Below are 27,805 nucleotides of genomic sequence, written 5' to 3'. Positions count from 1 at the left end.
ATGAAAACAGCACTCACATTCATCTTTCTTTTGGGTTTGAGCAGTGCATTTTATGTGAGTAAGAAATATATTGCTAATACTTCTGGTGAATTGTGACCGATTCATTTAGTTCTCCATCACAATATTTTAATGGCAAATCAAAATTCTGCTAGACCCAAATGTTAAGAAAACAATTTATATGATGTTTAGACAGTCTCACCTTACTCCCAAATCAACTAGTGAAGCCCTGAAAATTCTACATTTGTTGGTCTGATGCAGGACAGCTGATGTTCAGCTTGGTTGCGAATAACTTTCTCAGAAGCTATCTCATGACGATAAACAGGAAGTGGATAGTGTACTTTTTCTAGTATAATTTTGTTTATGCTTTCAATTAAAAAATAAAATAAAACTTTTGAATATGGGTTTGAAGTGCCCGATGAATAGACAAAGTGGAACCAACAATTTGCATCTTTGAATCTAGCAACTAATATAATTAGTGATGTTGCTAGGGAATGAAGCAGCGAGGCATTAATATTACTTAAGTCCACAAATGGCCACCAACAGTGTGACAGGCACACAGATACCACTGCTCTCTTTTAGACATAGCACAGCCTTGTATGCTTCATTTACTTGTCAGGCTAAACTAGGAAAAGGCTGGGTGCCGGACAATAGATAGACAGTAAAAAGGTCGACAATGTCTAGACAGACACCAGATGTTAGACAGTCAATAGGTCGACTGGGACAAAAGGTCGACAGGGACAAAAGATCGACATGGTCAAAAGGTAGACATGTAAATGGTCAACACAAAAAAAATGGTCCACACATGATTTTTTTGTTGGTTGGTTGGTTTTGGTTGGCACTTATCCCGATGGTTAGGGTTAGGCATTAGGCACTTACCCCGACGGTTAGGGTTAGGCACCAGGAGGGAGGGTTAGGCACTTACCGGAGGGTTAGGGTTAGGCACTAGAAGTGACAGTTAGGGTCAGGCACCTACCCTGATGGTTAGGGATAGACACCAAGGGGAGGGTTAGGGTGAAGATTAGGGTAAAAAATATATATTGTGTCGACCATTTTTGTGTCAACCATTTCCAGAGCGATCTTTTGACCCTGTTGGCATTTTTGTACCTGTCGCCCATCTTACATGTCAACCTTTAGTGTGTCGACCTTTTGTCCCTATCGACCTTTTGTTCCAGTCGACCTACTGACTGTCTAACAACTGGTGTCTGTCTAGACATTGTCTACCTTTTTACTGTCTATCTTTTAATCCACACCCGAAAAAGGTTGGAGCATCTCAACACTGCATGTTTTAGGTCATATAATTGTAGGGTCTAGTTCAGTTCGGGTTATCTACAATATCGTAGCATAAAGCGCTCACCTATTGGAATGGTGTGTGTGACAGTGTGAGTGAAAGATAGATAATATCTATGTCGTCTGCAATAAGGAGTGACAATATGCATATCTATCCAACGGAGCTGGGACGACTTCTGCATGGAGCTGCTCCCATCACCTGGGTATCCCAGTAGAGCGCGGATCACTACACACCTGCTCTAAAGATCAGTTCGGGTTATGGTACCTCTGTTTTGTGGGGTGATGGTTATGGGCAGTCTCAATTCAGTGCAAGGTTTAATTTCAAACTCATGTGATCATCAGATCAAATGATGCATGGATGTCTGGCCATTATGGTACTAACATTTTCTGAGATTTCCCTTGCTGCAGCCTGACACCTGCAATGCGGCTTGTTGGATTAACCCTTTAGGATTTTTGAGAAAGGGATTCTGTTTGCTTGAAAGTTTATGAGCAGAATTATTTGTCCTTTTCATGATTAATCAGGTTTTGACTACAAACAACAAATCACAGAACATATATGGGACATTTCCTCATCTGTAGAAAAATAACATAATTTTCTGGTATTCTGTGGGCTTATCAGGACTGCTCCTGCTGATCCTTATATGTTTAATAATAGATACGCTGGAATAGAAGTCAGGTTTTTGACATTATCTAATGTGCCGGTATGCTACAGCTCTGTCTAATATAGAACCTGTGCCAGTATCAGTACCTTTCTATGACAATTGTAAAATGAACCAAGCTACACCTGGACATTGGGGGATATGTATCAAACCTTCTAAAGAGTGGAGAAGTGGAAAAGTGGAGAAGTTGCCCATAGCAGTCAATCAGCTTCTACCTATCATTTTATAGAATATTCTTGATCAGGGCTGGCTCCTCCTGTGCAAACAAGGACTCCGAAAAGGGGGTGTGACCTAATTACCATAGGTCACGCCCCCTAAATAACACTATTTTGGGGCATGCCCGTATTGCACGCCTCCCATTTAACATCAGGCTGGGGGAGAGCCCGGTCTCTGCACTCCGTCAGTAGCTGGGCTGCCTTCAGCCATCTCGGTGCACTGAATGGATGCTGCGCACATGCGTGCATCCATTCCTCTTCTCCAGGGCCGGCACCGCTGCATGTGCCCAACCTCCAGACCCCCGGCAGGACACTTTGGCCGGCGGGTGGAACAGCGGGGCAGTGGCCAAAAAATGGGACTGTCCCGCTGAAATCGGGATGGTTGGGAGGGGTGCGCCCTCTATGGGGTGGCGCTCCTGTTCGACCACACTGGTTGAACAGTCCTCGAGCCGGCCCTGTTCTTGATAAATTATATCTAGAAGCTGATTGGTTGCTATGGTAAATTCTACCGTTCTCAATTCTTTAGAACTTTGATACAGTTCCCGCATAGTGTGCAAAAGTTACCATTAAAACCTTAAAGTTCCCAGTTCCAACATCAATGGTTTTGCAGCTTCAACTAAAAAAAAAAAAGAGAAACATTTCAAGCATGTTATTTGACAAAAATACTACTAAAACACCAGTTACTCAAATTACCAATAAAAATGTGGAACGTTCCCTCAAATTTACTCAGTTGTTGCCTGCAATATTTGCTTGTGGTATCCCTCAAACCTTCTAATACAGGAAGAGGTCTCTGATTATGTATTTCTACAGTGCAGAGTTCAACACATATCATTTTCTGGGGATGACTTTATTTGACCTCTTTAATAATAGTTTCTCCTAAATGTCCTCCAAAACTGGAACAACAGACAATATTCCAAGAGAGAAAAAAAGGCGGTACCATGAGGGCTAAGGGATGACCACAAAGGAAAAAGAATGTTGAAGGCAGGATAGAAGAATACTTTGTAAAGCAATTAAAAAAAAAAAGAGGAAATGAGGAGGCAATGATGAAAGTGTGTAGAAGTGACAACAATTATAATACCGGAGGTGTACAGAGAGGGTATTAAGAACAAAGGTCAAAAAACATGTACAAGGCCTAGTTTACACAAGGAGCATTTTCACAATGCAGCAGTAGCCCCACACATTACAGTCACTGACTACACTACAGGCACAGGTGTCAGTGTGCCAGTTCATGATTAATGTCAGGCAGGTGGGGATTTACAACCATGCTGTAGCAAGCTGGGAAGAAGTTGGTTACTATGCATTAAAGTTTCTATCTATTTAACTAAAGCAATATTTTATCCTGTACTCTTACATAATTTAAAGCTATTATTTATACAAATCATTTGTCTGTGCACTTAACACTTTTGACAATTTTATTTGACAGATAAATCGTTTCCAGAGGAAGTGGAAAGGTGATGATTCTGAGGAAAAAGAGGTAAGTCATCCAATTTACTTTATTACCCAAATCCTTTTAATACATTTATTTTCCTCTAGAATATCGCTTTAATCCCATCTACATATTTGATAATTCCAATCCCCCTTTCACTATACTATTCAATGAGATATAAATAGATAAGAAGCAGTGGCCCACATTTAGACAGGACAGTTTTCATAGGTATTCAGGGCGCCATTTAACAACATTCCTAAATACCAGCAGCGTATTTGGTTTAGTATCGCAGTGATACAAACGAATATTCCACTGGTTTTCATCATTATTTACGCTCCCAGGAGGATCCGTGACGTCCTCCTGGTCGGCGGGGTCCTACCAGCGACAGGCTACTCTGTCACATGTGACGGTCAGTATGCACATGTGCATGACTGATTTACCTGGCAGGGACCCTGTTGTGCATGGAAGGTTTCACTGAAGCCAGAAAGGCTGCTACCAGGTCCCCATTGTCGGCAATGGGGACCACATTGCTCTCCCCATGTTCTAAACATGGCGAGAGTGATGCAGTAACAAACAGCTGCAGTCTTACCGCTGTTTGTTAAATACAGAAAGGAAAACATAACCCCTTTAGCGACTGCTAGGGGGGTTATGCATTGTTGTATAATGGGACCCTCAGTAAGATACAAGTTACAAAGAAATAGATGTTGTAAATACTGGGTAATTACTGTAAGTAACAGTTGGAAGCGGATATCATTACAGATTAATTAACTAGAACTCTTATGGTGGCAACTTTTAAAAAAGCACTTTTTTTTCCTAATAATGTGTGTTAGATGCAGAAAATAAACAGCATAGCGCTATCTAGTGATTCCGAAAGCAATAACTTTACTATAAATTATTATAGACTAGCTGGAGTACCGGGCGTTGCCCGGGATTTTAAGAATGTTTGTTTACACATCATCCTCCAACCAACCTCTCCTTAGGCAGGCCTCACGAAAAAGTGTGACAAACTTCCCCATCAACAGTCCTAAGGTCTTCAAAGGAAGTAGGATCTGTAACAGTGTAAAGCAGACTTCGGAGATAGAAGCATTCAAAATTTGTGGGATGTACAGTATAAACACGGCCAAGAGCTTCTGTTGCTCTGATACCAGGATGACCATCTACAGCGACTCCCTGATTTTGGGAGAAGCATTCCATGTGTAATATATTTGGCAGCTCACAGTACAGCAGGGTCCTTGCAAAGTCATCATTTTGACACAGTTGGAAGAAAGCAGTAAATGTTATTGCATAATTTGGTATAGTCAGAGAGCTGAGAATGCTGGCGAAGCCTGCTAAAGCTCTCTTCGATAATAAACATTAAGATCATGGCAAAGCATGACAACACAAAATGCTTGCTCCGAGGCCCTACCCATATGCCGTGAGGCCCCACAATGTGGTTTTAAATTAATTAAAAATTAACAGTAATTAATTTTGATTTAAATTTTTTTTAGTTGCCTCAGTCGTGTTTTAATACACTCGTATGTAAAATGTCATGATTTTCACTTGTAAACTGTGGATTTGTATAGAAAGACAAAAGTACATAAGAACAAATTTTCGCTTTGATATAGTAGAGAAGATAGAAAAGAAAAAATAGTAGATAAGCTAAATTATTTTGTAATTCCATACCTGACCTGTAGAGGGTGAATGGTATGCAAAAATTGTGTTTTTTAATTAATTAAAAAGTAACAGTGATTAATTTTGATTTAGTAGAGAGGATAGAAAAGAAAAACTAGTAGATAAGCTAAATCCTTTTGTAATTCCGTACCTGACCTGTAAAGGGCGAATGCTATGCAAAAATTGTGGTATTTCATTAAATAAAAATTAACAGTAATTCATTTCGATTTCAAATTTTTTTAGTTGCCTATGCCGTGTTTTAATATGCTCGTATGTAAAATTTCACGATCGTGGCTTGTATACTGTGGATTTGTATAGAAAGACAGAAGGACAAATTTTCACTTTTATATAGTAGATTGGTTACATGACAACACAACTTGCAGACAGCTGTGGAAAGAGTAACTGGAATTTATACTGCATATTTGACTGGTTTTAGTTGTGAGTAGATAAACTGTTATTTTAATTTAAACCATCTGAAAAGAATACTGTAAGTGTATGAATGTGTGGGATCACCATCTATATATATTTTGGCAGTGTACAGCTACAATTACATAATTATAGAGGAACACCACACACCTCCTATTCACAGGGAGAAGGAGGAAAATTGACAATGAATACAGGGCTCAGTGAAAATGTCATGTGTTTATTTTACAGACACAGGACATACATTTTTATAGCTATGTAGCTTGTTGATGGGTGAGACCTTCAGTTGAACTTGCTTAGATATGGCTCTGTCAGACCCCAGCTTCAACTAACTAAAATATAACTTCTGTATGATATGTGGTCAGACAAATATCCCTTCTCTCCATGGTTCATATAATCTGGGCCAAATGTAATAGGGTGAGAGTTTAGAAAATGTGAAAGTTTAGCATAAACTCTCACACTGTTTAATCTCGGCCAATGTAATAGAGTCTGAGAACTTACAAACTCGGATATTTTTAGACTAAAAAAACTCTCATGATTTAAACTCTCATCCAGATGTTTTACCCATTTTGAAGATAAAACTCGGCCAATGTTAAAGTTTACTGCTAAACGCTCACATTTTCTAAACTATCACCCTATTACATTTGGCACTCTGTCTTGTTCTCTTGTTAATCATAAGTACTGTATACAGGCTGTCTCTGGCTGTATAAATACTATATGTCTACCAACTGTAACCACATAAGGGCGGTAAAAAAGTGACAGGCAGCTGCATAGCAAAAATGTACTTCTCTTGTTTGTGTGCAGCATTCATACATATGTGCAAGCTTACAATGTGCAGACTGTAGATTACAGATAATATGAGATCAGGATCCCTCCGCCCCTGTCCGACTCCTTTCGCCGGACGCCGGGGCTTTTGTGCACATGCGTGACCTGTAGGTCACGCAGGCGCACTAGTTTCACTGCTATGAAATTAACATAATGAATAGAGCCATTTACCTGAATATATGTGCATTATATGTGCATGAGTGATGGGACAAGTTTAGTGATACTACTTACCTACGTTTTGGTACAGTATGAACAGAAAAGAAGGGTGTGACTTGGTGATGTCATTTGCATGAAGTGGGAGGGACAACGTCACACAAGTCTACTTTTGGTATGTCCTAGGACTATAATGATGTCATTTTCTGAAAATCACATCATGATGCCACTGTCCCTCCAACTTCAATAGGGAAATGTGCAGCATACAAGAGGGTGTCCTGCTCAATGAAATTCTGGAGTCTTCCAGAATTCTGGGAGAGTCGGCATATGGGAAATGTTTATGTTGATAGCTATTATGCCATAATGTCTGTGCCCACTCACTGTTAACTAAAATGGGTGATGCTTGATGATGCAATATACATCATTACCGGGTTGAGAAAAGGATACTGGTGCTCGGGATCCCGGCAGTCAGAAACCCGACTCCAGTATTCTGACCAGGTTAGAATGTCGATGCCCCCAGGTAAGTAAGCCTAACCTAACCATAACCCTAACCATAACTCTCCCTCCCTAGTGTCTTAACCTAACCTCACTCCCTAGTGCCTAAACCTAACCCTCCCTCCCCGCAGCCTAAACCTAACCTCCCCTTCCGCAGCCTAACCCTAACCCTCCCCTAGTGCCTCACCCTAAACCCTTACCCTAACCCACCCCTTAACCCCAGTACTTACCTTCGTGTTTCCGGCACTCGGGATGCCGGCGCTGGTATTTTGACAAGTGTCGGGATTCCAGCGTCAGCATTCTGATCACCGGAAACCCAGCGGTTGGCATTCTGACTGCATTCCTCAACAGAATATGTATTTGTTCTACTATCCCTACTGTAAGCAGCCTCTGCAATATATTATTGTTAGTGTAGTAATTTTCTTTCTTTCTTTTTTTTTGGCAGTGCATGCAAGATTGAGCCATGCACATGTAAGCACAGTGACATTGCAAATGGCTCATTAACTTGGTTATAGTAAGATTTTAAAGATACAGTAACTGTTTTGTTATAAACTGAACAATATTAGCAGTGTAAGCTTTGTGACACTTGTGTACCATGTACAGCTTGGTAAAATGTTTTATGTTATTTTTATCTATACAGGTACTGAGGAATAGATATGGCAACTACTTTTTCAGACGTGTACACTTCCAATCGCCACCCAGATACATAACTCATGCTAGAGTGAGTACATACACAAAAGTACTTATCTTATGTTTACACTTACAGAATATTTCAGAGGATGAGTCCTGTGGGAGTCAGTGATTATGTTAGTGTGACAAGGGTTTAAGTGATGGTGCAGTGTAATGATGCGAGGAAGGCAATGGAGGAGCCAGAAGCCACAGAGAGCTAGATAGTGAAGGGTCCCCCAGCAGCACAGCATAGTGATGTGAGTCTCATGCCAAATTGATACAGAAGACTGTGATATAACATGCACTTATATTTATGAATTAAGTTAATCTATCCAACTGTTAGTGTACAATGCATTTACAGTACATTGGGTAGATATCCACGAAGAGTATGTTATAGTAACAATTTATTATTTATTTACTGGTTTAAAACTTAAATACTTTCATGGCCTAGTGAACTTTATGAGTAAATACAAGAATTTGCTTTACTACAATTAGTTACTGTTTCCTAGTGAAGTGCACAAACAGTTCCATTACTGAACCTTGGCAAGAAGTAAATCAGTTCAGACAGGTCCAATACCAGCAATGCTAGGCATAAAATGGTATTCCCTATTTAAGGTAAAAGGAGGGTATTTTCCTGCAATCATTAACCCCTTAGCTTCCATCATTAACCAACCATCATTCATGATTAACCCTCCCTTCATCTGCCTATATAAACTTTCCATCACTAATCCCTCATTTTCCATGAATCATTAACTCTTCATCCTTTAGTTAGTCCTTTCCTTCATCATCATCAATCACCATTAATACCCATTTAAATAATTCTTCATTAACTCTCTTACAACATCATTATCTGCTAACGCCTCATACTCATAACATGATTTACCCAATCACTCACCCTTTATTCATGCTATCCCTCAGGTTGCTCTAGTGGGGGACGGGCAAGAGAGAAACAGTTACGTTTTCCCAAAGTAAGTTTAATGTCACACTACAGAATCCCTGCCGATACACACAGCATTCTGGGAGTTCAGTTACTTGCCTTTATCAGTGGTCAGAGGAGATACTTCATTACAGGGTTTCCTGTTGCGCCAGTCTGGTTATTAAAAAAAACAAAACAAAAGTAAAATATCACTTAAAAGTCTTTTCTACCTACAGTACTTTAGGACTATACCTTTAAGTAAATTCATAATTTTTGTTTTCTCCTGAAATACTGCTCAGCTTCATTTATGAGTCATATTTATCATGAGAGGGAGCGGGCATTGTGTCATTTTTGTGTGTTTGAATATTTTTATTGGTCTAACTGCAATTAGAGCTGCACCATTCAGCAACTGTACAACTGTAAATTACAAAATGCATTTCATTAGAAGTATAGAATGAGACCTCACCTTGCCAACTGACTTGCCCAATTATTTCCAACAAATTATGCAAACTTTGGCACCCCAACAAAGGCAGCCATATATGCTCGCAAATATGCTGTATAGATGTATTAATGAGTGCATTTGTGCAAAAGTAGCCCGGTGATGTCACAAAACGGTATTTGTACAGCACTTACCCCATTTCAGAAATGAGCCTTAATGAACAATTTACTTCTGTATCCACACTGAGTACATGGATTGTAAACTGATGGTTTATTTTATTTTTTAGGGCAGTGATTCTTCAGAGGAAAGTGAAAACAGTTCTGATGAGGTATGTTAATTAATTAGATCATCACTCTAAAACTGGGTACACACGTAAAGATTTTCTGTCCAACCATACAACTAGTTGATTGGTTGGAATGAAAATCTGGTAACGTATGGGAGTAAATGATGATCAGCAATTTGCTCCTAAATGGCAAAAAACAGATGGAAATGGTCATCAGACAAGTTAGTTAAATGTTTGATCTAAACAATTTGCTCAAACAGTTTTTGTCCATTTTCCGGCATTTGGGAGCAAATTACTGATTGTCATTTGCTTTCATACCTTACCAGATTTTCATTGCAACCAATCAACTAGTTGGATGGTTGGACAGAAAATCTTTACGTGTGTACCCAGCTTTAAGATTACTTTATTGCTCTAAAGGCAACCAATCATCAACAATTAACCTCAAATACAATCAATTAACTACTAAGATACCTATAGTGGCCAGGGCCAGCTCTAGGGGTGTTCAACCACTGCGGTCGAACAGGGGCACCACCCATAGAGGGCGCACCCCTCCCCAACATCCCGATTTCAGCGGGACAGTAGTGTCCCGCTGTTCCACCAGTGGGTCGAAGTGGCCCAGGGGTGGTGAAATCGGTAGGTTGGGGACCCCCACCGCCACAGCTGTGGGGTGGTGCCGGACCACCGGAGTATGAATGTTTGCCGAGCGCATGCGTGCGGCATCCATTCACAGACGGGAGAGGGCTGGTGGAAGCCCAGCCAGTGATGGAGGGCTGGGCTTTACCCCCAGCCTGACATTACTTGGAGGCATGCCATGCGGGCACGCCTCCAAATAACGTCACATAGGGGGCGTGGCCTATGGTAATGAGGCCACACCCCCAATTTCAGTCAGGCGCGGCTTTGTAGAGTGCCATTACAAGGCGAATCGCAACGGGCCGGCACAGGGTGCTCAGACCCCTGAAGCTGGCCCTGCTTACATGTATTTAAGAACTAAAGTGAAATGTGCTATACACTTTCCAACAAGAGGAGAGCTGAACTTTTATTAAAAATGTGTAGTACTCACTTCTTTGACAACCATATATATAGAACTTATATTATGTTTATACCAGGATGATAACTTGTTATTGGTAATAAATTGCATCCTACTAATAATAGCAGGGCGCAGCGTACCGGGCCAGCACAGGGTGCTTAGACTCCTTATAGTGGCAGTTTTACCTGTAGTATCCATCGAAGGAAAAGACGTGTTGTTGATAATTTTTCCTGTTTGTTACACTGGGTGACACAAATCATGCAGGTACTGTATAAGACCTGCTACCAAGGAGCTGACTGTAATGTTGGGCATACACTATACAATTATCTGTCAGATATCTGTCCGATTCTGGCTGGTTGGAATGAAAACCTGGTAATGTAGGGGAGCAAATGACAGTCGATCATATGGTCTTAAACGCTGGAAAACGGACAAAAATCAATTGTTCAAGTTGGATAAATTTGTGTGTTTTAACCAATTTGTCTGAACGACTATTTTTGTCTGTTTTCCAGTGTTTGGGCTCTATTTACTACAATCCGCATTTTGAATGCGGATTGTAGTGTGATATTACCGAGTGAATTCGCATTGCGAATTCAGGCAATATCACAGGGATTTACTATAAATCCCTTGCAGGGACAGAGCTTGCGATAAAGCTCTGTCCCTGCGGATCCCATCCGCACTCTAGTCGCGGTATTTTCGGAAAAAATACCGCGACCAAGAGCCCGCGCATGCGCCGACCCACCGTCGCTACTACCCCCCACCGACGCTAGGCCCCGCCCCCGGCGCTAAGCCCCGCCCCCCGCGTTCACGGACCCCGCGACCCCCCCCTCCCCCCCCCCCGCGATCCCCCCTCCCTTCATTACACTTATCTGCACCTCCTGGCCTCCGGTGATCTTCTCCGGGCTTCCCGATCAGGTGATCTCCCATACTGCACTGGGACCCGATCACCTGATGACCGGGCCCCAGTGCACTGTGGGAGACCAGCTGACCGGAGAGGAGCCATCACCGGAGGCCCGATCACCGGTCCCTGGATTCAGGTAAGGAAAAAAAAAATGTTTAATTTTTTTTTCTTTTTTTTACAGTAATCAGCTTGCGGTCTACTTTGACCACATAGCTGATTACTGGTACCGGCTCCCGCCTCTGCTCTCCCCGTTAGAGCAGAGTGGGAGCCCGGTAACCGGGGGAGACCCTGGATAACGCCACCTCCAGGTGGCGTTATTATCACAGGGCTTACCCCGGTATTTTTTTACAATTTATTTTTAGTAACTTGCACACAGACCACATTTCCCATTACAATGATGGGAAATGCGATCTGCTTTGCTAAAAATAAGTGATACTGGGGGTCGGAGTAGAATTTTACTAATTCTACTCCAATTGCCCTGTAATAACTACAGGTGAAACTAAAATAATGTGAAAAGGGTGTGAAAACACCCTTTTTCACTTTATTTTAGTAAAAATAATGTTAATAAATAGAGCCCTGTTTGTGAGCAAATGGTAGACTGTCATTTTCTCCCATACATTACCAGGTTTTCATTCCAACTAGCCAGATTGGACAGATATCTGACAGATAATTGTATAGTGGATGGCCAGCATTAGGAATTAAAGGAGGCTGCCCCTGCGGGGTGCTCGAAGTGAAGAGACCGTCTCTTCACACCTGTGCCTGGCTCCTTTGCAGGTGTAGTCTGCAGACCATGCCTGTGCGGTGACCATTGCCGTGTAGGCTACCTTTGGAACCCTCTCATGGTTAGGTTTGTGATGTGTAGCTCATAGACTCCGTTAACAAATAGTTAATGATAAATGGACTCCTAAAGCTTTGATAAGTAAACTGGGGAGATATGGTAGGACAAAGGGTCACATCTACTATCAATACTCTAAGGTAGAGGTTCCCAAACTGTGCCTTCCCTGGGGTGCCTCAGGGAAGATGCAGGCGTGCTTCGGGTTGGTGGTCCAGTACCAAATAAAATGATTTTTAGTCAGTGTGATAGGCAAAACAAGAGCTAATGGCTGCCAATCAAAAAATATGTGGACAAAAAGATGTGCAGCCCTGTCAGACACCACATAACTGACCCTAAGGGTGACATACTGTATAAGCACAATTTAATTAAAATTTTGGTGAATTTCTCAATAAGAAAACTTTTGGCTCAGGCGTTCTGGGGAAAAATGCTGATACTCTAGGGCGCTGTGAATGGGAAGCGTTTGGGAACCCCTGCTCTAAGTGGTAAATTTACTAAAGTGAGAGTTTTTAGAAGTGAGTTTTAGAAGAGATGTTGCCCACAGCAACCAATCAGATTCTACTTAACATTTAAATAGCACCTTCTAGAAGATAATAGCTAGAATCTGATTGGTTGCTATGGGCAACATCTCTTTTAAAACTCACTTCTAAAAACTCTCACTTTAGTAAATGTACCCCTATATTTCTACCCACCAGTTTTGTTCCAGGTATTATTGTATGTTCAGGATTCAATAAAATGCAATTTGCAATCATCCATCCTGTTTTTAAATGATGTGGCTTCATGACTCATTATCAGGCTCTTTTCCCAGAGATGTATTTCTTGCCTCTATGCCACAATAGAAGCTAACCTCAAACTAACAAAAAGCAGCACTACTCTGCCACAGCTCTACAGAATCCACATGATACTGGTTAAGGCTAAAGCAAGTCCAGCACGATATATTTACTTGTACTGCATGTCCTTACTACAACACTGTGTTGCAACATTAGACAGATAATTATCTATGATTAGGCAAAATATTACAATGAAATATAAAGTACCAGAATGTGGTAATATATTCACCTATTGGAACTTACAGTTTTTTAGAAAAACGATCTGTCTGTAGGGGTTGGGTACAGTCAGAATCCCGACACTGGCATCCCGACATGGTTAGGATACCGACACCTGTCGGTCAGTATCCTAACCCTCTCCCTACCCCTAACCCTCCCGTCCCACTGCCTAAACCTAACCACCTCTCCAGTGCCTAAGTCTAACCCTCCCCCATTAGTGCCTAATCCTCATCCCAAACCCTAATCATTTGGGATGCTGGTGGTCAGGATGCCGGTGGTCAGGATGCCAGTGGTCAAGATGCCGGTGGCGGGATTCTGACAGGTATTGGGATTCCGGCGCCAGCATCCCGCCTGTCGGTATTATGAACGCATCCCTTCTGTAGTAAGCCCCCTTCTACCTTTATAAATTTCAGCTAAAACATATTTGTTGGACTAAATTAATACTTTACTAAATCAACTGACACAACTTGTGATTAGGTGAAAATATAGTTATTATGGCAGTTTTCAAACCAGACCTTGATTAAGGTGTCCGAGTGCCCTAGGCTAATACATATGTAGTGCTCTAACCCATCACATCCCACATTAAAGTTTCTCCCCACTGCCAGCATCATAGTATCTCCCCTGCTCCTCTAGCCATTTCCCACCACCACCGCAGTCATATCGAGTTGATCTCTTCAAGACAAATTACAAAGAGTGTGACTGCCACACATGTTGTGGAGGGGGTGAGTCTACAAACATCCTTTCAGTAGATATAAGGGGAGAAATGTCACAGTATCCTCACAAACTACTCAGTGGATGCTGACAATCACACCTGCACTTGATGTGGATCTTGCACGTTACAATAGAACATGAGGACAATGCAACCTTATGAAAGTGACACAAATAAAGTACCAGTATCCTAAATAATAAGCACATGAGCTCTGATAAGTCTTTGGTACACTGGTGACCATTGATCACCACTTCTGTAACGAGACGACAATGTGACATTATAGTACACTGTAGCACAGCTACATATGCTAAGCTGTGTAGTTCCAGATGCTTGTGGTTGCTCTTTCCAGCTTTTCTGCATGTTATGAAAGCATCACAATGTCATTGGAAGATGTCTGATAGGTGCAGGGAGCTGTAACTCCGCCCAGCCTGATGCCCTAGATTGCAGTCTAATGCTGGCCATACACGGGACGATTGATCACGCGATTTGGGCAGTTTCTACAGGTTGGACAGACCAATCATTTGAAAATAGTTGTATTTTGAGTCTTCTGCGACCCCGATACGCGTCCCCGCCGTCGTCTAGTTGGATCGCAGATCAGATGGTTTTGCAGAGAGATCTCAACTGATCGTGTAGGAATTGACACACATTATGTGATGTGATTGATCAAATTGTATGGTCTTATGTGAAATAGTTGCATTTTAAATACAAATCATCCTGTATCTGAAGGGAAGAATTTTCAAGGGAAATCGTACAACTGATCTGACCAACTTTTGAATCTCACCGTGTATGGCCACCTTAAGTAGCTTAATGTTTGTTCAGGTGCTCATTCAAACAAATGGAATCTCATTGTATAGTGCATATTTTCATATTTCCTAATCAGTGACATGGTCTCTACATGTATAACATATACAGTATATTAGGAGGTTAAATTGAATTAGCTTTAACAAAGTGGGATGTTACTTGAACATACTGTATACTGTAGGGCCTAATTCTGAGTTTGGAAGTCATCATTAGTATTGGCACTTGCACCCACCCTGTGCTGGGTGCAAAAAATCTATTTGAAACATGTGCTCCGTCTGTGTCCGCTCGCCTCACTCAAGGACAGAAGTCATGCTACTTGCCCATAACACTCCCATGACATTCCCACAAGGCACATCTATTCCATGTGTCCATATGGTAACAGCCCAGTTGCCACCCAGAAACACCTATTTCACATAAGGCTAAGTATGTTCAAGATCCAGCTCATACAGAGCTCCTTGCCACTGCGCATCCTTCATGCGATGCATGTGCAGGTAGCGTTTGCTGTTTTTGCTGCATGTGCAGTCTATGGAAAATCATGAGTTGCATCCAGTTTTGCCCTTGCTTCCCACTCAGAATCAGACCCATACTGTATTCGCTGATGGTTTATAACATGAGCCTATAACATTCTCCCTTACTTGCAGGAGCACGGTCCAGAATCGCTGCCACCACTGGGATTTAGTTGCATGTAGTCAGGAGCAGAGTGCAGAATGAAGATCTGATTTTGATCTAAAATGCTGGAGGACATCCGCAACCTAACTCTCCTCTGTGAGGGAGGAAGTTGAGTCGTCTGGGAACTCGGCCCCAGAGAGGAGAGGGAGGTCATGGCCACCTAAGGTGCCCATAGAGAGGCACGTGTGTTAAGAGGGCAGCTTATTCCCCTACCCCCTTCCCTTTCACCATGAATCCACCACTGATCAGAACTTAGTAGGGAGTACAGTAGTCAAATCCTGTGTTCAAAATCTAGTCAAGTTATCAAGGAAGAATAATGTTCTGTACCATAACATTTTATTGAGATTATTTACTAATTTTCTGTCTTTATCTTTAATAACTAAAAACACCTGAATACAGCAGGAGGATTCAGTGAACGTTGGTAAATATGGAAATAATGCTGCATCAGAGGAAGCAGGAGCCGTGGAAACTGAAGGGAATGGGGCTGAGGAAGAGGCTGATTCTGAAGGTGCAGAGGAGGAGAATGGAGGCACATCTGCTCCAGAGGTGACAACTCCATTCATAGCCAGTAACATCTTCTCAACTTGCAATATTGTTAGCAAAAGTACTTTTCTTCTTGATCTGTTCCTATTCTGCCTTACATTACGAGTACAAAGAAGAAAATGTGCAGTAAGCTTTGGCACTCAGATAATAATTCATATTCCAATAGTTAACATAAAAATATTTCACAGATTGAATAACTCCCGGGAGTACATATATATCTGAAGATGGGCGGTAGAACTGCGCTCTCATTGACCAGGGGGTAGCATGTTGTGGTTTCGGGGTGCTGCACCTTTGTGTGGGAGTACCTTTCCCGCACTGAATACATATGGGGGTAGGGGGGGTAAGGTGCGCTCTTTCTGCTAGTAGTGGTGATGGTGATGACTTGTGTGTGTTTGTGAGTGGTGTAAATTGGAATGTTTCTTCTGGTGGTGGTGGTGTTTTGGGGGTGAGAAGGAGGGTGTGATTGGGTATGGAGTGTAGTTTGGAGTAATGTGAAAAGGGGAATAAAATAGGATCAAAATGAGGCCAGCGAGACACAGTAATTTGGGGCAAAATCTTTTATTGAGTAGTCACAGTGCTGCTCTGTTGAGATCACGGCAGGTGGGTGGGGTTCAGTGATGAGTGGTGATGAGACTGGGGAGGTAGGTGGACCCTTTTAGGGGGCTCCTACCCATGCAGTTCAGTGACCTTGCACGTCACCCCTGCTGGACCTATGGTAGACAGTCTAGGAAGTCTCGGGGGGTGGGGGGATTTGCAAAGTGGGTTGGAAGTGAGTCTTGGTAGTACTTACCCACCGGTAGGTTTTTTGTTATGGTGATGTAGGTCGACGTTGCGGCCGTTGCAGATATGTTGGAAGCTGCAGGTTTGTTGGTGAGCTGGATCAGCCGCGTGTTGCTGGTGTGCTGCAGGTGCACGGCTGTTCTGATTGGTCTGCGGAGGTCAGCGACCGGAGTGTGCAGCTGAGGTTGGCTCTTGGTCGTGCCGCTGGTGGTGCGGAGCCAGAGGTGTGGATGGGTGAGCCGCTGGGAGGCTGGGTTGCAGCGTGTGTGCTGGGACCACCCCTGGGGGGTGGTCTGCCCGGGATACTGATTAGAAAAAAGCCAGGGAGGAGGGGGAATGTGGAAGGTGTGACCGGGATGGAGCTGATCACTGGCAATGTTGGCTGTGTGGACTTGCAGCCGGATGTGTGGGGTGCTCTTATCACTGATGGTCCCTCATGGAAATGGGGATCGACAGTGGAGACAACCCTGGCCAGGAGTCAGTTGCTGAGCATGCCTGGGAGGGGGGGGGGAGAGAGAGGCTGGTCCGGGGTGGAGCCGGTCACTGGAGGTGTGAGTGGTGCGGACCAGCGGGCGGGTGGGCTGGGAGCTTTCTGCACTGGCGGTCCCTGGTGGGTATGGGGATCTTTAGTGGAGGTCAGCCTGGATCAGTGTCAGGTTTGATGTGAGGGTCTCAAACGCGTTTCGGCACAGGTGCCTTCTTCAAGGAGGTGTGAGAGGATCAATGCTTCAGAGGTTCTTATGTAGTGCACTTCCGGGGGTGGGGGTGTGGTCAGGTGACTCATGGGGCCAATGGTGTGTTTGAAAGGTAATGTGGTGCAGATGTGTGCAGGGACTTGCTGAATGGTGATGCGGTTTCATTTGTGTGCAGGAACTAGCTGGAGTGATAAATGTAATCAAATTAGGCCAATGGTGTGTTTGAAAGGTAATGCGGTGCAGGTGTGTTAAGGGACTTGCTGATTGGTGATGCGGTACAGGTGTGTGCAGGGACTAGCTGGAGTGATAAGTGTAATCATATTAGGCCAATATACATATATATCTGTCCAGATGTGCTTGTGTAACTGTATATGTGTGTTTAGGTTTGTGTCTGTGTAACTGTTTATGTGTGTCTGTGTAGCTCTGTGTATATGTGTCAGGACTTGTGTATATGTGTCTTATGGGAATTAGGTTTGGTAGAGATGCATTTAGTGTGAATGTATGTCTTTTCTCATGGCACATCTTTACGCAGCCGCAAGTCTGACTTGTGAACGTGTATGACTGGGGACTGGAGTAGGCATGTAGGGAGCTGGGCGAAGGGGTATCGGGGGAAGCAAGGGGCGGTATTTACGTAGCTTTGCCTAGGGCGGCTAGAAACCTTGCACCAGCCCTGTTGCAGACACCTGTCAGCTTGATTTAAAAAGGTGTCAGACAGAAGGAATAGGACTCCTGAACCAGTTGCCCAGGTGATAGGCCAGGGGGTGGCTACTGTTTTTTTTAGGGGGCCTGGACCTCAGTGTACTCTGGAGAACCTCTATCTCTGTTTGCAAGATCTTCTGTGGATTGTTTCACTGTGACCTGTGACCTACTGGTTATTACTGACATTCATCAGTGAACTGCCTGACTGAGGGAAAGCTGTGGAAAAATAAACCTTTTGGGCCAGATGTACTAAGCTCTGAAAAGTGATAAACTGGAGTGTGTTAAACCACCAGCCAATCAGCTCCCAACTGTCATTTTTCAAACACAGCCTGTAACATGACAGTTGGGAGCTGAGTGGCTGGTGGTTTATCACTCTCCAGTTCATCACTTTTCAGAGCTTAGTACATCTCGGAACTTTTACCCGGCGTATGCGATCCTTGTCACACTGCATCCAACTCAGAATGACCCCCTTTATGTGATCATTTGTGGAATTGAGCAGACTGTAAGAGGAATGTGCAAACTGAAAAAGTACAATTTATTTAAATATTGGGTCAAATGTAATAGGATGAGAGTTTAGAGAATGTGAGAGGAAACTCTCACATTTTTAAACTCAGGCAATGTAATAAAGTCACAGGACATGCAAACTTGCTCATGTTTTTCAGACTCAAAAAATCTCAAGATTTTGGTGCCTATGTATCAAAGCTTGATGAGAGATATAATTGTGAGATATAAATCACCAATCAGCTTCTAACTTTCATTTTATAGGCTTTGTTTGAAGCTGGAGGAGCTGATTGCTTAATACTTTTTCTCTAACAATTTTATCTCTCATCAAGCTTTGATAAATATCCCCCATAAACTCTCATCCAGGTGTTTCCTGTTTTGAAAATACAACTCGTTCAATGTAATAGGGGCCTATGTATTAATAAACAAGGTACTGCCGCGATTATTAACAATCCAACTCGCCGTGAATATTTTAATTTTTAATGAAAATATTTCTCTTTGTACTATTGGGAACTTGCAGGGACAGTGGTTCTGGTAGCCGCTGTCCCTATGAGTTATATCCTACCTGCATTTTGGAGAAGTCTTGCACAGCGCCAGCTTCCGGGGCCGGACAGGGGCTGCACGGGAGAGATCAAAAGATCTATCTTCTTCCCCTGGAGACCCCATAGACAAACATTAGTTTACACATACATGCCTACTCTCCCGGGAATCACTGGAGGCTCCTGATTTCTCCGGCATCCCTCCCACTTCCTAGTGAAGTGGGCAGGATGGGGAGATTTTACCTTAAATTATCAGGTCCGTAGGGAAAGGACGGGGCTAAATGGTGCAAATCGCGTCATTTAGCCATGCCCCCTCCTCACGGACCCGCAAATCACGGCAGTTTTCTGTAAAGAGGGCAAGGCTTAATGCCGTCTATCGTCTGTCCCCGCCCCCCGAATAGGAGAGCAGCAGATCCCCTCCTGCTGCTCCCAGAAATCTCCCCAATAATGTTGGCATGTATGAGTTTACACCATCTGAAGATGGTGTAAAGTGTAAACTAACGTGGCTAAACTCCGAAAAGCTATGGTTTTTGGAGTTTAGTACATAAGGGACAGATCGTAATCCCCATTGATAATAATGGGGACTGCGATCTGCAGTGCTAATTAGCACTTTGCAGGAGATTTTGGTTAAATCTCCTGCAATGTGCCATTAGTACATAGGCACAGTACATAAAATTATGCAGAAACTGCAGTTTCTGTATAATTTTATGCAATAAATAGCTTGATACAGTGGCCCCTAAAGGTGTCTATCCATTAGCATATAAATTTGAATGATGAATGATTTATCGTTCAGTCTTTCAATTTATCTGCTAATGGATAGGCTCTGAACGATAAAAATGCGCACTCCCGCGGCCGACAAATTTGGTCTTTTGTCTCTCCAACATGTTGGTCAATTATCGTTTATCGCTGACAGATATTAGAAATATCTGTCACGGTAAACGACGAACGACGAACTATTTTTTTAATGAAAATGAATAGAAACATAAAAAAAATCCACTCCCAGAATGATGTCATGCAATATCGTTCGTCGTTTGCAAATACTTTTGTCTTTCAGAAAGATCTGCTAATGGATAGGCCCCTAAGTGTGAGAGTTTTACTGCTAAACTCTCACATTTTCTAAACTCTCACCCTATTACATTTGGCCCTTCCTGTCTATTATCACTTATGGATCATGTCCTTACTATTTTCCCCTAAAATACTGTTTGAGGTTTCTTCAGGTCTTAAATAATAAAGAGTAAGGGGATAATTTACTGTATTTCTTAGATACATCACATATGTACATTTGAATGGTTTTTCTTACATACATTTTTATTTTAGTGGTCATAAAAACTTGTGTTGTTGGCTCAAAAGGTGCCCTTTTAAAAAGATAGGCTATCCAAGCTAGGCTAATGCCCAGTAACTGCCATTTCCATGGACATGTAAAAATCAGTTTGGGTTGTAGAAGCAAAGGGGCTGGGCACATGATGCCAGCGCTCTGGATCCCGGCGGTCAAAAACCCTCCCTCCCTTGTGCCTAACCTTACCTCTACCTTCCCACATCCTAAACCTAACCCTCCCTCCTTAGTGCCTAACCCAGGGGTTCCCAACCACGGCCCTCAAGGCACACTAATAGTCCATGTTTTCAGGATAGCCATACGTGAGCACAGGTGACTTAGGGCCTGAATCAGCAAGGAACGCACGGATGCAGACGCACGCAATCGGTCGATGGTTTTGCTCTGACCATGCTTATGCATCGCAGTGCGCGTGCTTAAACCAGGCAGTGCAATGAAGTATGCGTACGCAGGGAGTCCGCAGCCCCAGGGACAAGTGATTGACAGGAAGTGCCGTTTGTGGGTGGTGACGGGGGAGTGGTCAGGCAAACGCAGGCGTGCCTGTGCGTTTGGACGGCATTTCAGGGGTGTGCATAATCAAGCCCTTGTGGCGGCGGACGCAGCCTGAGGACTAGTTGCATACAAGAAGTCTTGCTATGTCTGCGGGAGGGTCAGGTCAACCAGTATTGTGTGTATAGGTCCGATGGTTCTCGATGTTACAGATGTTTCTGCTAACTTGCCAGGTATAGAGGACGCAAATAAAGGGAAGTGGTATTATGTAGTGCTGGCCGTCTGCTAATTCTGCTGCAAGTGCTGTGCGTATGCATTCATTAGCATATTCTCGCAGCGGCCGGGTGTGTGCGTCTGCATCTGTGCGTTCCTTGTTGAATCATGCCCTTAATTAGCACCTCAGTTATTTTGATTTAACCACCTGTGCTTTAGCATGGATATCACTAAAACCAGGACTGTTAGTGTGCCTTAAGGACCGAGGTTGGGAATCACTGGCCTAACCCCTAACCCTCCACCTAACCTCGCTGCTTACCTTCGGGGATGCCGGCGCCAGGATTCTGACAGGTGTCAGGATTCCGGCGTGGGTATTCTAAGCGACGGCATCCCCTGTGCCGGGATACTGAAAGTATCCCAAGCAAAGGTATTTGCACCAATGTACTAAAGGAGGAATATCCCCATAAGCACATTATTTCCCACTTTAAAGCTAATTTAAAAATTGTGTGCCAAAAGAAGGTAATCTCAGTTTTATATATGGATACAGTGCTCCCATTCAAAAGAGAATATGCAATAAACCCAGTTACTTCAACTGGAAGCAGCAACATTTATTACCAACCAAGTTGCATATATCTTTGCATATTAAACTACAAGCAAGCCCTTCATTATACTGTAGCTTCAGCCATGCAGAACTAGATGTTGAAGCCGGAGAGCACTACTGCACATACTCCATATTGACTCCTTTAGGGAGGCTTCAGTTTCTAACCAAGATGGCCACCGTCTGTACTTCTGCACACGTGCAGCACATTTTGTCACTTAATGATCTGTAATTGCGACCACCTCTGAATCGTATATACATGGTGGACTGATTTTATGCACAATACTTTAAAAGACTATTTTCAATAAATGCCAACTAACTAATACATATTTCTGTTGCCCTGTGATTAGGTTGAAGACAGCACTGCAAGCCAGAATGAGACAGTCACTGATAATGGAGAGCAGTCAAGCAATGCTAGCGAGAGCATCACTGAAGTGCAACCTACAGAAGTTGGCACCATTGAATCTGTCACCAGACAGCTTGAGAGCAATGCTGGTGTGCCCACTGAGATCCCCAACAATGACTATGATAACGTAGGCACTGAAGAAGGTAGTAATGGAGGTGTTGCAAGCACTGCTGCTGCATATGAGTCAAATAATGGAAACCATTATGATAATGGTTATTATGACCATGAAAATGAAGTTGACCATAGAAGAGTAAGAGGTGATACTTATGCAAGATATGAGGATGAATATCATTATAGAAACCAAGTATACGATGCCTATGGTCAACCATACCATTACTATCAATAGGCCCATACCTCCCAACATTTCTGATTTATATTCAAGACATTTAGCAAGAAGGTGGCATAGTCACACTACACATAGGCATGCCCATGTCACATTGGGGGTGTGCCCAGTGCTTCAGAAGCAATGAGCCACACCCAGCTCCCTTCAACTGCTCATAAGAACAACCCTTCAATGTCACCTGCACTAATGGGGCATCATCTAGTGGGATATATCTTCCAACTGTCTACCAATATGGCCAAAAGTCCTTATATGTAGCAGGGTGGAACAATCTCCACAAATTGAGACTGTCTCGCCTAAGTTGGGACAGTGGGAAGATATGTAGACACAAACCAATATATAAAAACTTTTAACAGTTTGGCATCAGGTTTTTCTTCTTTTTTTTTACCAGATACTCTTTTGTTTTATTATTATTTGATACCACATACTTCTTTTATTAGAATCGGTATGAAAGTACTGTAGCATTTCCAGATTAGAAAGTCTGGCTATCTAACAAAAAATGTCCTGATTAATGTATGGATGATCATAAATTGGTTTAGACTAGTCTGATTGTCCAGCTCAGGTATCCTACCTTTATTAATTGAAACACTACAGGTTCCTCTAGCACTACAGTAGGTAGAGTACATCAATTATTTCATCATTGTACATGGAATTTATATATCCAGCAGGAACTCTTTCTATATTGGCTAAATTAAAGAGAAATATACAGTTTTCAGAAGTATATTATCCAAATATCTTAGCATGTGCAGCCGATGACTTTCCTTGCTCCAGAAATGTCTGTATATGGTCAGATAAATGAAAGCTGCAGTTTCGTCAACTATGTTCAAGTTATTTAAGCATTATACTTACGTTCTTTATGTTAAGTGTAAAATGGAATATGAAATTAATATAAACTATTTGCTGTATATTTGAGTTGTGTATTTAATCATTTATTGTGCTAATTAATTGCAAAACAAACACCTCCTACATTTAACTGTACCCATTTTTCCTTCAAGCTTTCCCCTTTCACCAATAACATTTCCTTTCTATGTCTATGTTATTGTGTTATGTAGTTGGATACTATATATGGATGTTATTCCATACAGGAAAAGTGAACCAGGAAGGTGGGTTTTTTATAAGCACATGGTATTCTGCATACACATAGGTCCAGGGGAGGAGGAGGACCGTGTGCAGTCTCTGACCGGGCCCCCTCCTCTCTAGCCAGCAATGCAGTATACTCTGAGCACTAGGAGCACAGGGTAGGTCTCCAGGGAAATGGTGCAACGGACATTTTCCTGGCGATTTACCTACTGCACATGCGCAAAACACCGGGAAAATGGCCATCACACCATTTTCCCGGTGATTTGTGGAGCATTGCTAATGCTATTGGGGGACTCAGAAGAGGAGAGTATTAAAGAAAAGGGTGCAGCGTGTGTGGTGTGGGCCCCCCTGCACTGATTATAGGTACTCCACTGCATAGGTCACTGTACACATACAGTAGAAGCATCTAAGTGTTACATATACTGTGCAAATATAAGACATGTAATATAAAATAGTGACTGCTCAGATCAACTTAATGGTACTTCACAGGTGCATGAAAAGAGAGGGGTTTAATCTAGGCAAGAAAAAAAGGAAAATTGTTCCCCCAGTACACTGCAATAGAGCAGCAATAACGTTTGAATACTACATAATAATAGAAATCCAGAGATCTTTGTTGCATACAGCAAAGATATGTGTAAGCCATCCGGGCCACATCAAGGTGCCTCCGTACCAGTGGTCCCTAACACTACATGACAATAGCACCCACTTTGGGTGATATAATTGCATACTGTTATGCCACATGATAATAGCACATACATTAATTATCTAAGTTGAGAGTCAACTTACCTGGAGGTACCCCAAAGTCCTCCAAATGGCACTACAGGAACCAGCACAGCCTTCAAATGCATCCCGTCCATGCCTCTCTGAACAATAAAATAAAATAGTGGCTGCTCAGATCAACTTAATGGTCTTTCACAGGTGCATGAAAAGGTTGAGGTTTAATCTAGACAAGAAAAAAAGCAAAAAAGTTCTCCCAGCACACTGCAAAAGACCAGCAGGAGGAACATTTTTGCAAATATAAGACATGTCTGTGTGGATCTGCATCTGGAACAAGAGCCGATACGGAGGATTCAAGCAGCGATACACATACACAGTAGTGCAATGACATCAGTGCAACTTGTTAGTTTTAAATCAAATTGTTTGGAGGAGAAGTAATGAAATATAATATTTGAAACATGCAATTAGGCACTGCATCTAAGCAGGGGCCGCTGAGCCACCGTCAGACAGGAGGGGGCCCAAACTGAGGCTGCACATGGGCCCCCTCCTGTCTGACGGTGGCTCAGCGGCATTGAGCGTTGTAGATTTTGGCTTCATGCCAGAATCTACACTGACTACGGATGTAGTTGTTAGTTTTATTGTGTAGTGTAAAATAGATGTTTAAATATTGTCTTTAGCTGTGGTACTACACGTCCCAGCAAGCATACTCCGTATGCTGCTACTTGGAGAACCACAAATACCAACATGTGGGGCATTATGGGCTCGCTGGTACTTGTAGTAACACAGCCAAAGAAATATGTAAAAAAATAACACACACACCGTGACAGTAAAAGTTTATTATAACATACATGCACACTCACTCTCATTATCACACATACTCAGCTAGTATCCCTGATGCCACCATGTCCACTTGTCCAGTAGAAAATCCATAGGGGTACCTATAATAAAAAATCCATAGTCACCTCTCCTATGCGTAGCTCATGTCCTCTTCGTTCCAAGCAGGCATCCAGGCGGTTAAAAAAACAAACTGGTGTATGTTTACACATACCTTTCCTCCGCGCGAATGACTGGGGCCCACATGTGCCCAGTCATTGCAGGAGCCACCAGCCAATCAACGGGCATCTCCGTCGGAGCTGCTCGCTAATTGGCTGTGTGCTGTCAGCCTGTCTCCTCCATAGACTTCAATGGTGAGTAATCTCTATTGAAGTCTATGTTGGGAACCGCGACATTGTATCCAATGATGTAACCATAAGGTTACGTGAGGTAAACTCCACAACCAGGTGTTTCTCCACAACCAGGGCCGGCTCAGCAAAGCCCTGTGCTGGTTCTTAAAATACAGGGGACTCCTGCGTATTTTGGGCCTGATTCAGACCCGGTATCTGCAGTCCGTTCGCAATTGCCAATGGTTGCTAATCTGCGCATGCGTATGCATCGCAGTGCGCATGCGCGAACTACACTGTGCGATCACAGATCCCTCGCTCGCCCAGCAAAACCAGCCCAGCAGAGTGAGTGACAGGAAAGGCCGTTTGTGGGTGGTGACAGGGGCAGTCCAGTAAAAACGGGGGGTTGGAGATGCGAACGCAGGCGTGCCCGAGTGTTTCAACGCCATTTTAGAGGCGTGCATAATTAACAGGCAGCATCAAAGTACACGTCACCAGCCATTTTTTTCCTCTGTTTTTCTTGCAATGCTTGCGGTAAAAAAAATCTACCACAAACACTGCTTTCACATCCGATAGTGGTCGATGTACCAATGTATTCATAAACTTCCAGGAGATGACGTGGGGCAGTGGGCGTCTCTGCATACACAAAGTCAACGCTCATACAGGTATGATGGGCGTGCTTATGCCTTGGCGAGCGATCGCTCCCTGCTGCGTCACTTTCAAATATATGCATACGCATCATGTGAGCGTACGCTCATAGCAACTGGGTCTGAATCAGGCCCTTTGTCCCCTGTAGTTTTAGAACCAGGACAGGCTTTATAAAGCCCAGGTCTGGTTATGCTTTTTGGGGGGCTGCACATCATTTAAATGAAAAAATAAAAGTTTTGCATAAGTACATACAGAAACATGCACGTATCTCATGGATATGTGCATGTTTCTGTTTTACTCTGACATGCTCAGGATATTACTCGCTATCCTGAAGCTGGTGTATTATTTGGGGACTTTTGGTTATCTTTTTTTTACGATCCTGAAACTCGCACCCTATTACATTGGGCGGTTTCAATGGGAAAACATCTGGATGCGATTTTGAGAATGGAGATTTTTATTAACTCTGAAAATATGCGAGTTCTATCCGGAATATAATTAGTTGTGAGGATATGCAGATTAACATATAGTATACACATCAGGAGCAGGCTTTTCTCAACAGAGAGTGTAGCCAGTTCAAACAAAACAGATAAAAAATGTTCTCAGCAGACAAAACAGAATAAACACTGATCATTATGAATCACAGTAAGTATCAGCACAAAGTGTCTGTCATCACATCTGTCTATGGATCCTTATTAGGTTATCTATAAGGGCATACTAGAACCTGCTCACTGAGCGACGTGTATAAAACCTCATACACTCTGTGGCCAAGCCACGAAATGCACATCAGATTAGTTTCTTAGGGTGCCTTGCAGCTGCGCAATGTCAAGGCACCCCTACTTCGAGGTTGTATGAGGTTTTATATACATCGCTCAGTGGGTCTCATTCAGACCCGCTCGCGAGCACAGGACGCTGGTACCCAAATGCGCATCCGCGCGACGGAGGTTGCTCCGTCGTGCGCATGCACGAGACCCGGCGAGCGACGGGCAAGCCGTCGCTCGGGGTCTCGCACCAAAGGGGGCATGCTGTCGATGTTGAGTGACAGCACGCCCCCTTTGGTGGGCGTGCCGGGGGCGTGGCTGACAGACGGAGGCGTTCCCACGGAAACAAACCTGAGAAAGGGGCCAGGGTGGCAGCGGCTAGTAATGCACCGGGCGGCAGGCGCCAGGTGGAGAAAAAGAGCATCTAGCTGCGTTGCAGCATTAGAACTATGGAGCCGGCCGCGAGCTATGATTGGCTAATAAGCAACCACTTCTGATTGGCTGCTGTTCCGCGAGCTGTGATTGGCTCGCGGCCAGCTGAATACTACTGAGCTGGCCGTGAGCCAATCATGGCTCACAGAACAGCAGCCAATCAGGAGCGGCTTCTTCTGATTGCTACCGTCTGGGTCCGGCCCCACTGACATCACTAGTGATGTCAGTGGGAGTGTTTTTGGCTCTGATAGAGCCAAAATCACTCTAAGGTTTGCGGCAGCGAGACCCTACCGCAGGGTCTCGTCGCAAGCCCGATGGTCGCTATGATCTTGACCATCGCGACCATCATCATGGACGCTCGCATAAGCTGTGGGTGGTAACCCACAGCTATGCGAGCGTCCAAAAGGCCGCTCCAAGTTTAGGTAGGAGGGCCCTGATTCAGAGCGAGCGCTCTG

The 27,805-nt window shown here is 43.4% G+C and overlaps 1 protein-coding gene across 1 annotated transcript; it reads left to right on the top strand.

The window, feature by feature from the left end:
- Positions 1–22,717, top strand: IBSP (integrin binding sialoprotein). The gene is made up of 6 exons (XM_088464480.1): positions 1–54; positions 3,585–3,635; positions 7,774–7,854; positions 9,444–9,485; positions 15,822–15,968; positions 22,160–22,717. The coding sequence occupies exons 1-6, from the start codon at positions 1–3 to the stop codon at positions 22,559–22,561; spliced, it is 777 nt and encodes a 258-aa protein (XP_088320606.1). The 3' UTR covers positions 22,562–22,717.
- The last annotated feature ends 5,088 nt before the right edge of the window (positions 22,718–27,805 follow it).

This window comes from Taudactylus pleione, unplaced genomic scaffold, assembly GCF_031769625.1.
Source record: "Taudactylus pleione unplaced genomic scaffold, aTauple2 ptg000055l, whole genome shotgun sequence".
NCBI lineage: Eukaryota > Metazoa > Chordata > Amphibia > Anura > Myobatrachidae > Taudactylus > Taudactylus pleione.
The sequence above is the reverse complement of the archived record's forward strand: the minus strand, read 5'-3'. Positions and strand labels throughout refer to the sequence as shown.

What these genes read in the sequence shown, in the direction of transcription:
- IBSP (XM_088464480.1), top strand. Translation starts at nt 1, where the DNA reads ATGAAAACAGCACTCACATTCATCTTTCTTTTGGGTTTGAGCAGTGCA. An exon ending in GTTTGAGCAGTGCATTTTAT is followed by an intron (nt 55 to 3,584) that starts GTGAGTAAGAAA and finishes TTTATTTGACAG; the next exon opens with ATAAATCGTTTCCAGAGGAA. An exon ending in GAGGCACATCTGCTCCAGAG is followed by an intron (nt 15,969 to 22,159) that starts GTGACAACTCCA and finishes CCCTGTGATTAG; the next exon opens with GTTGAAGACAGCACTGCAAG.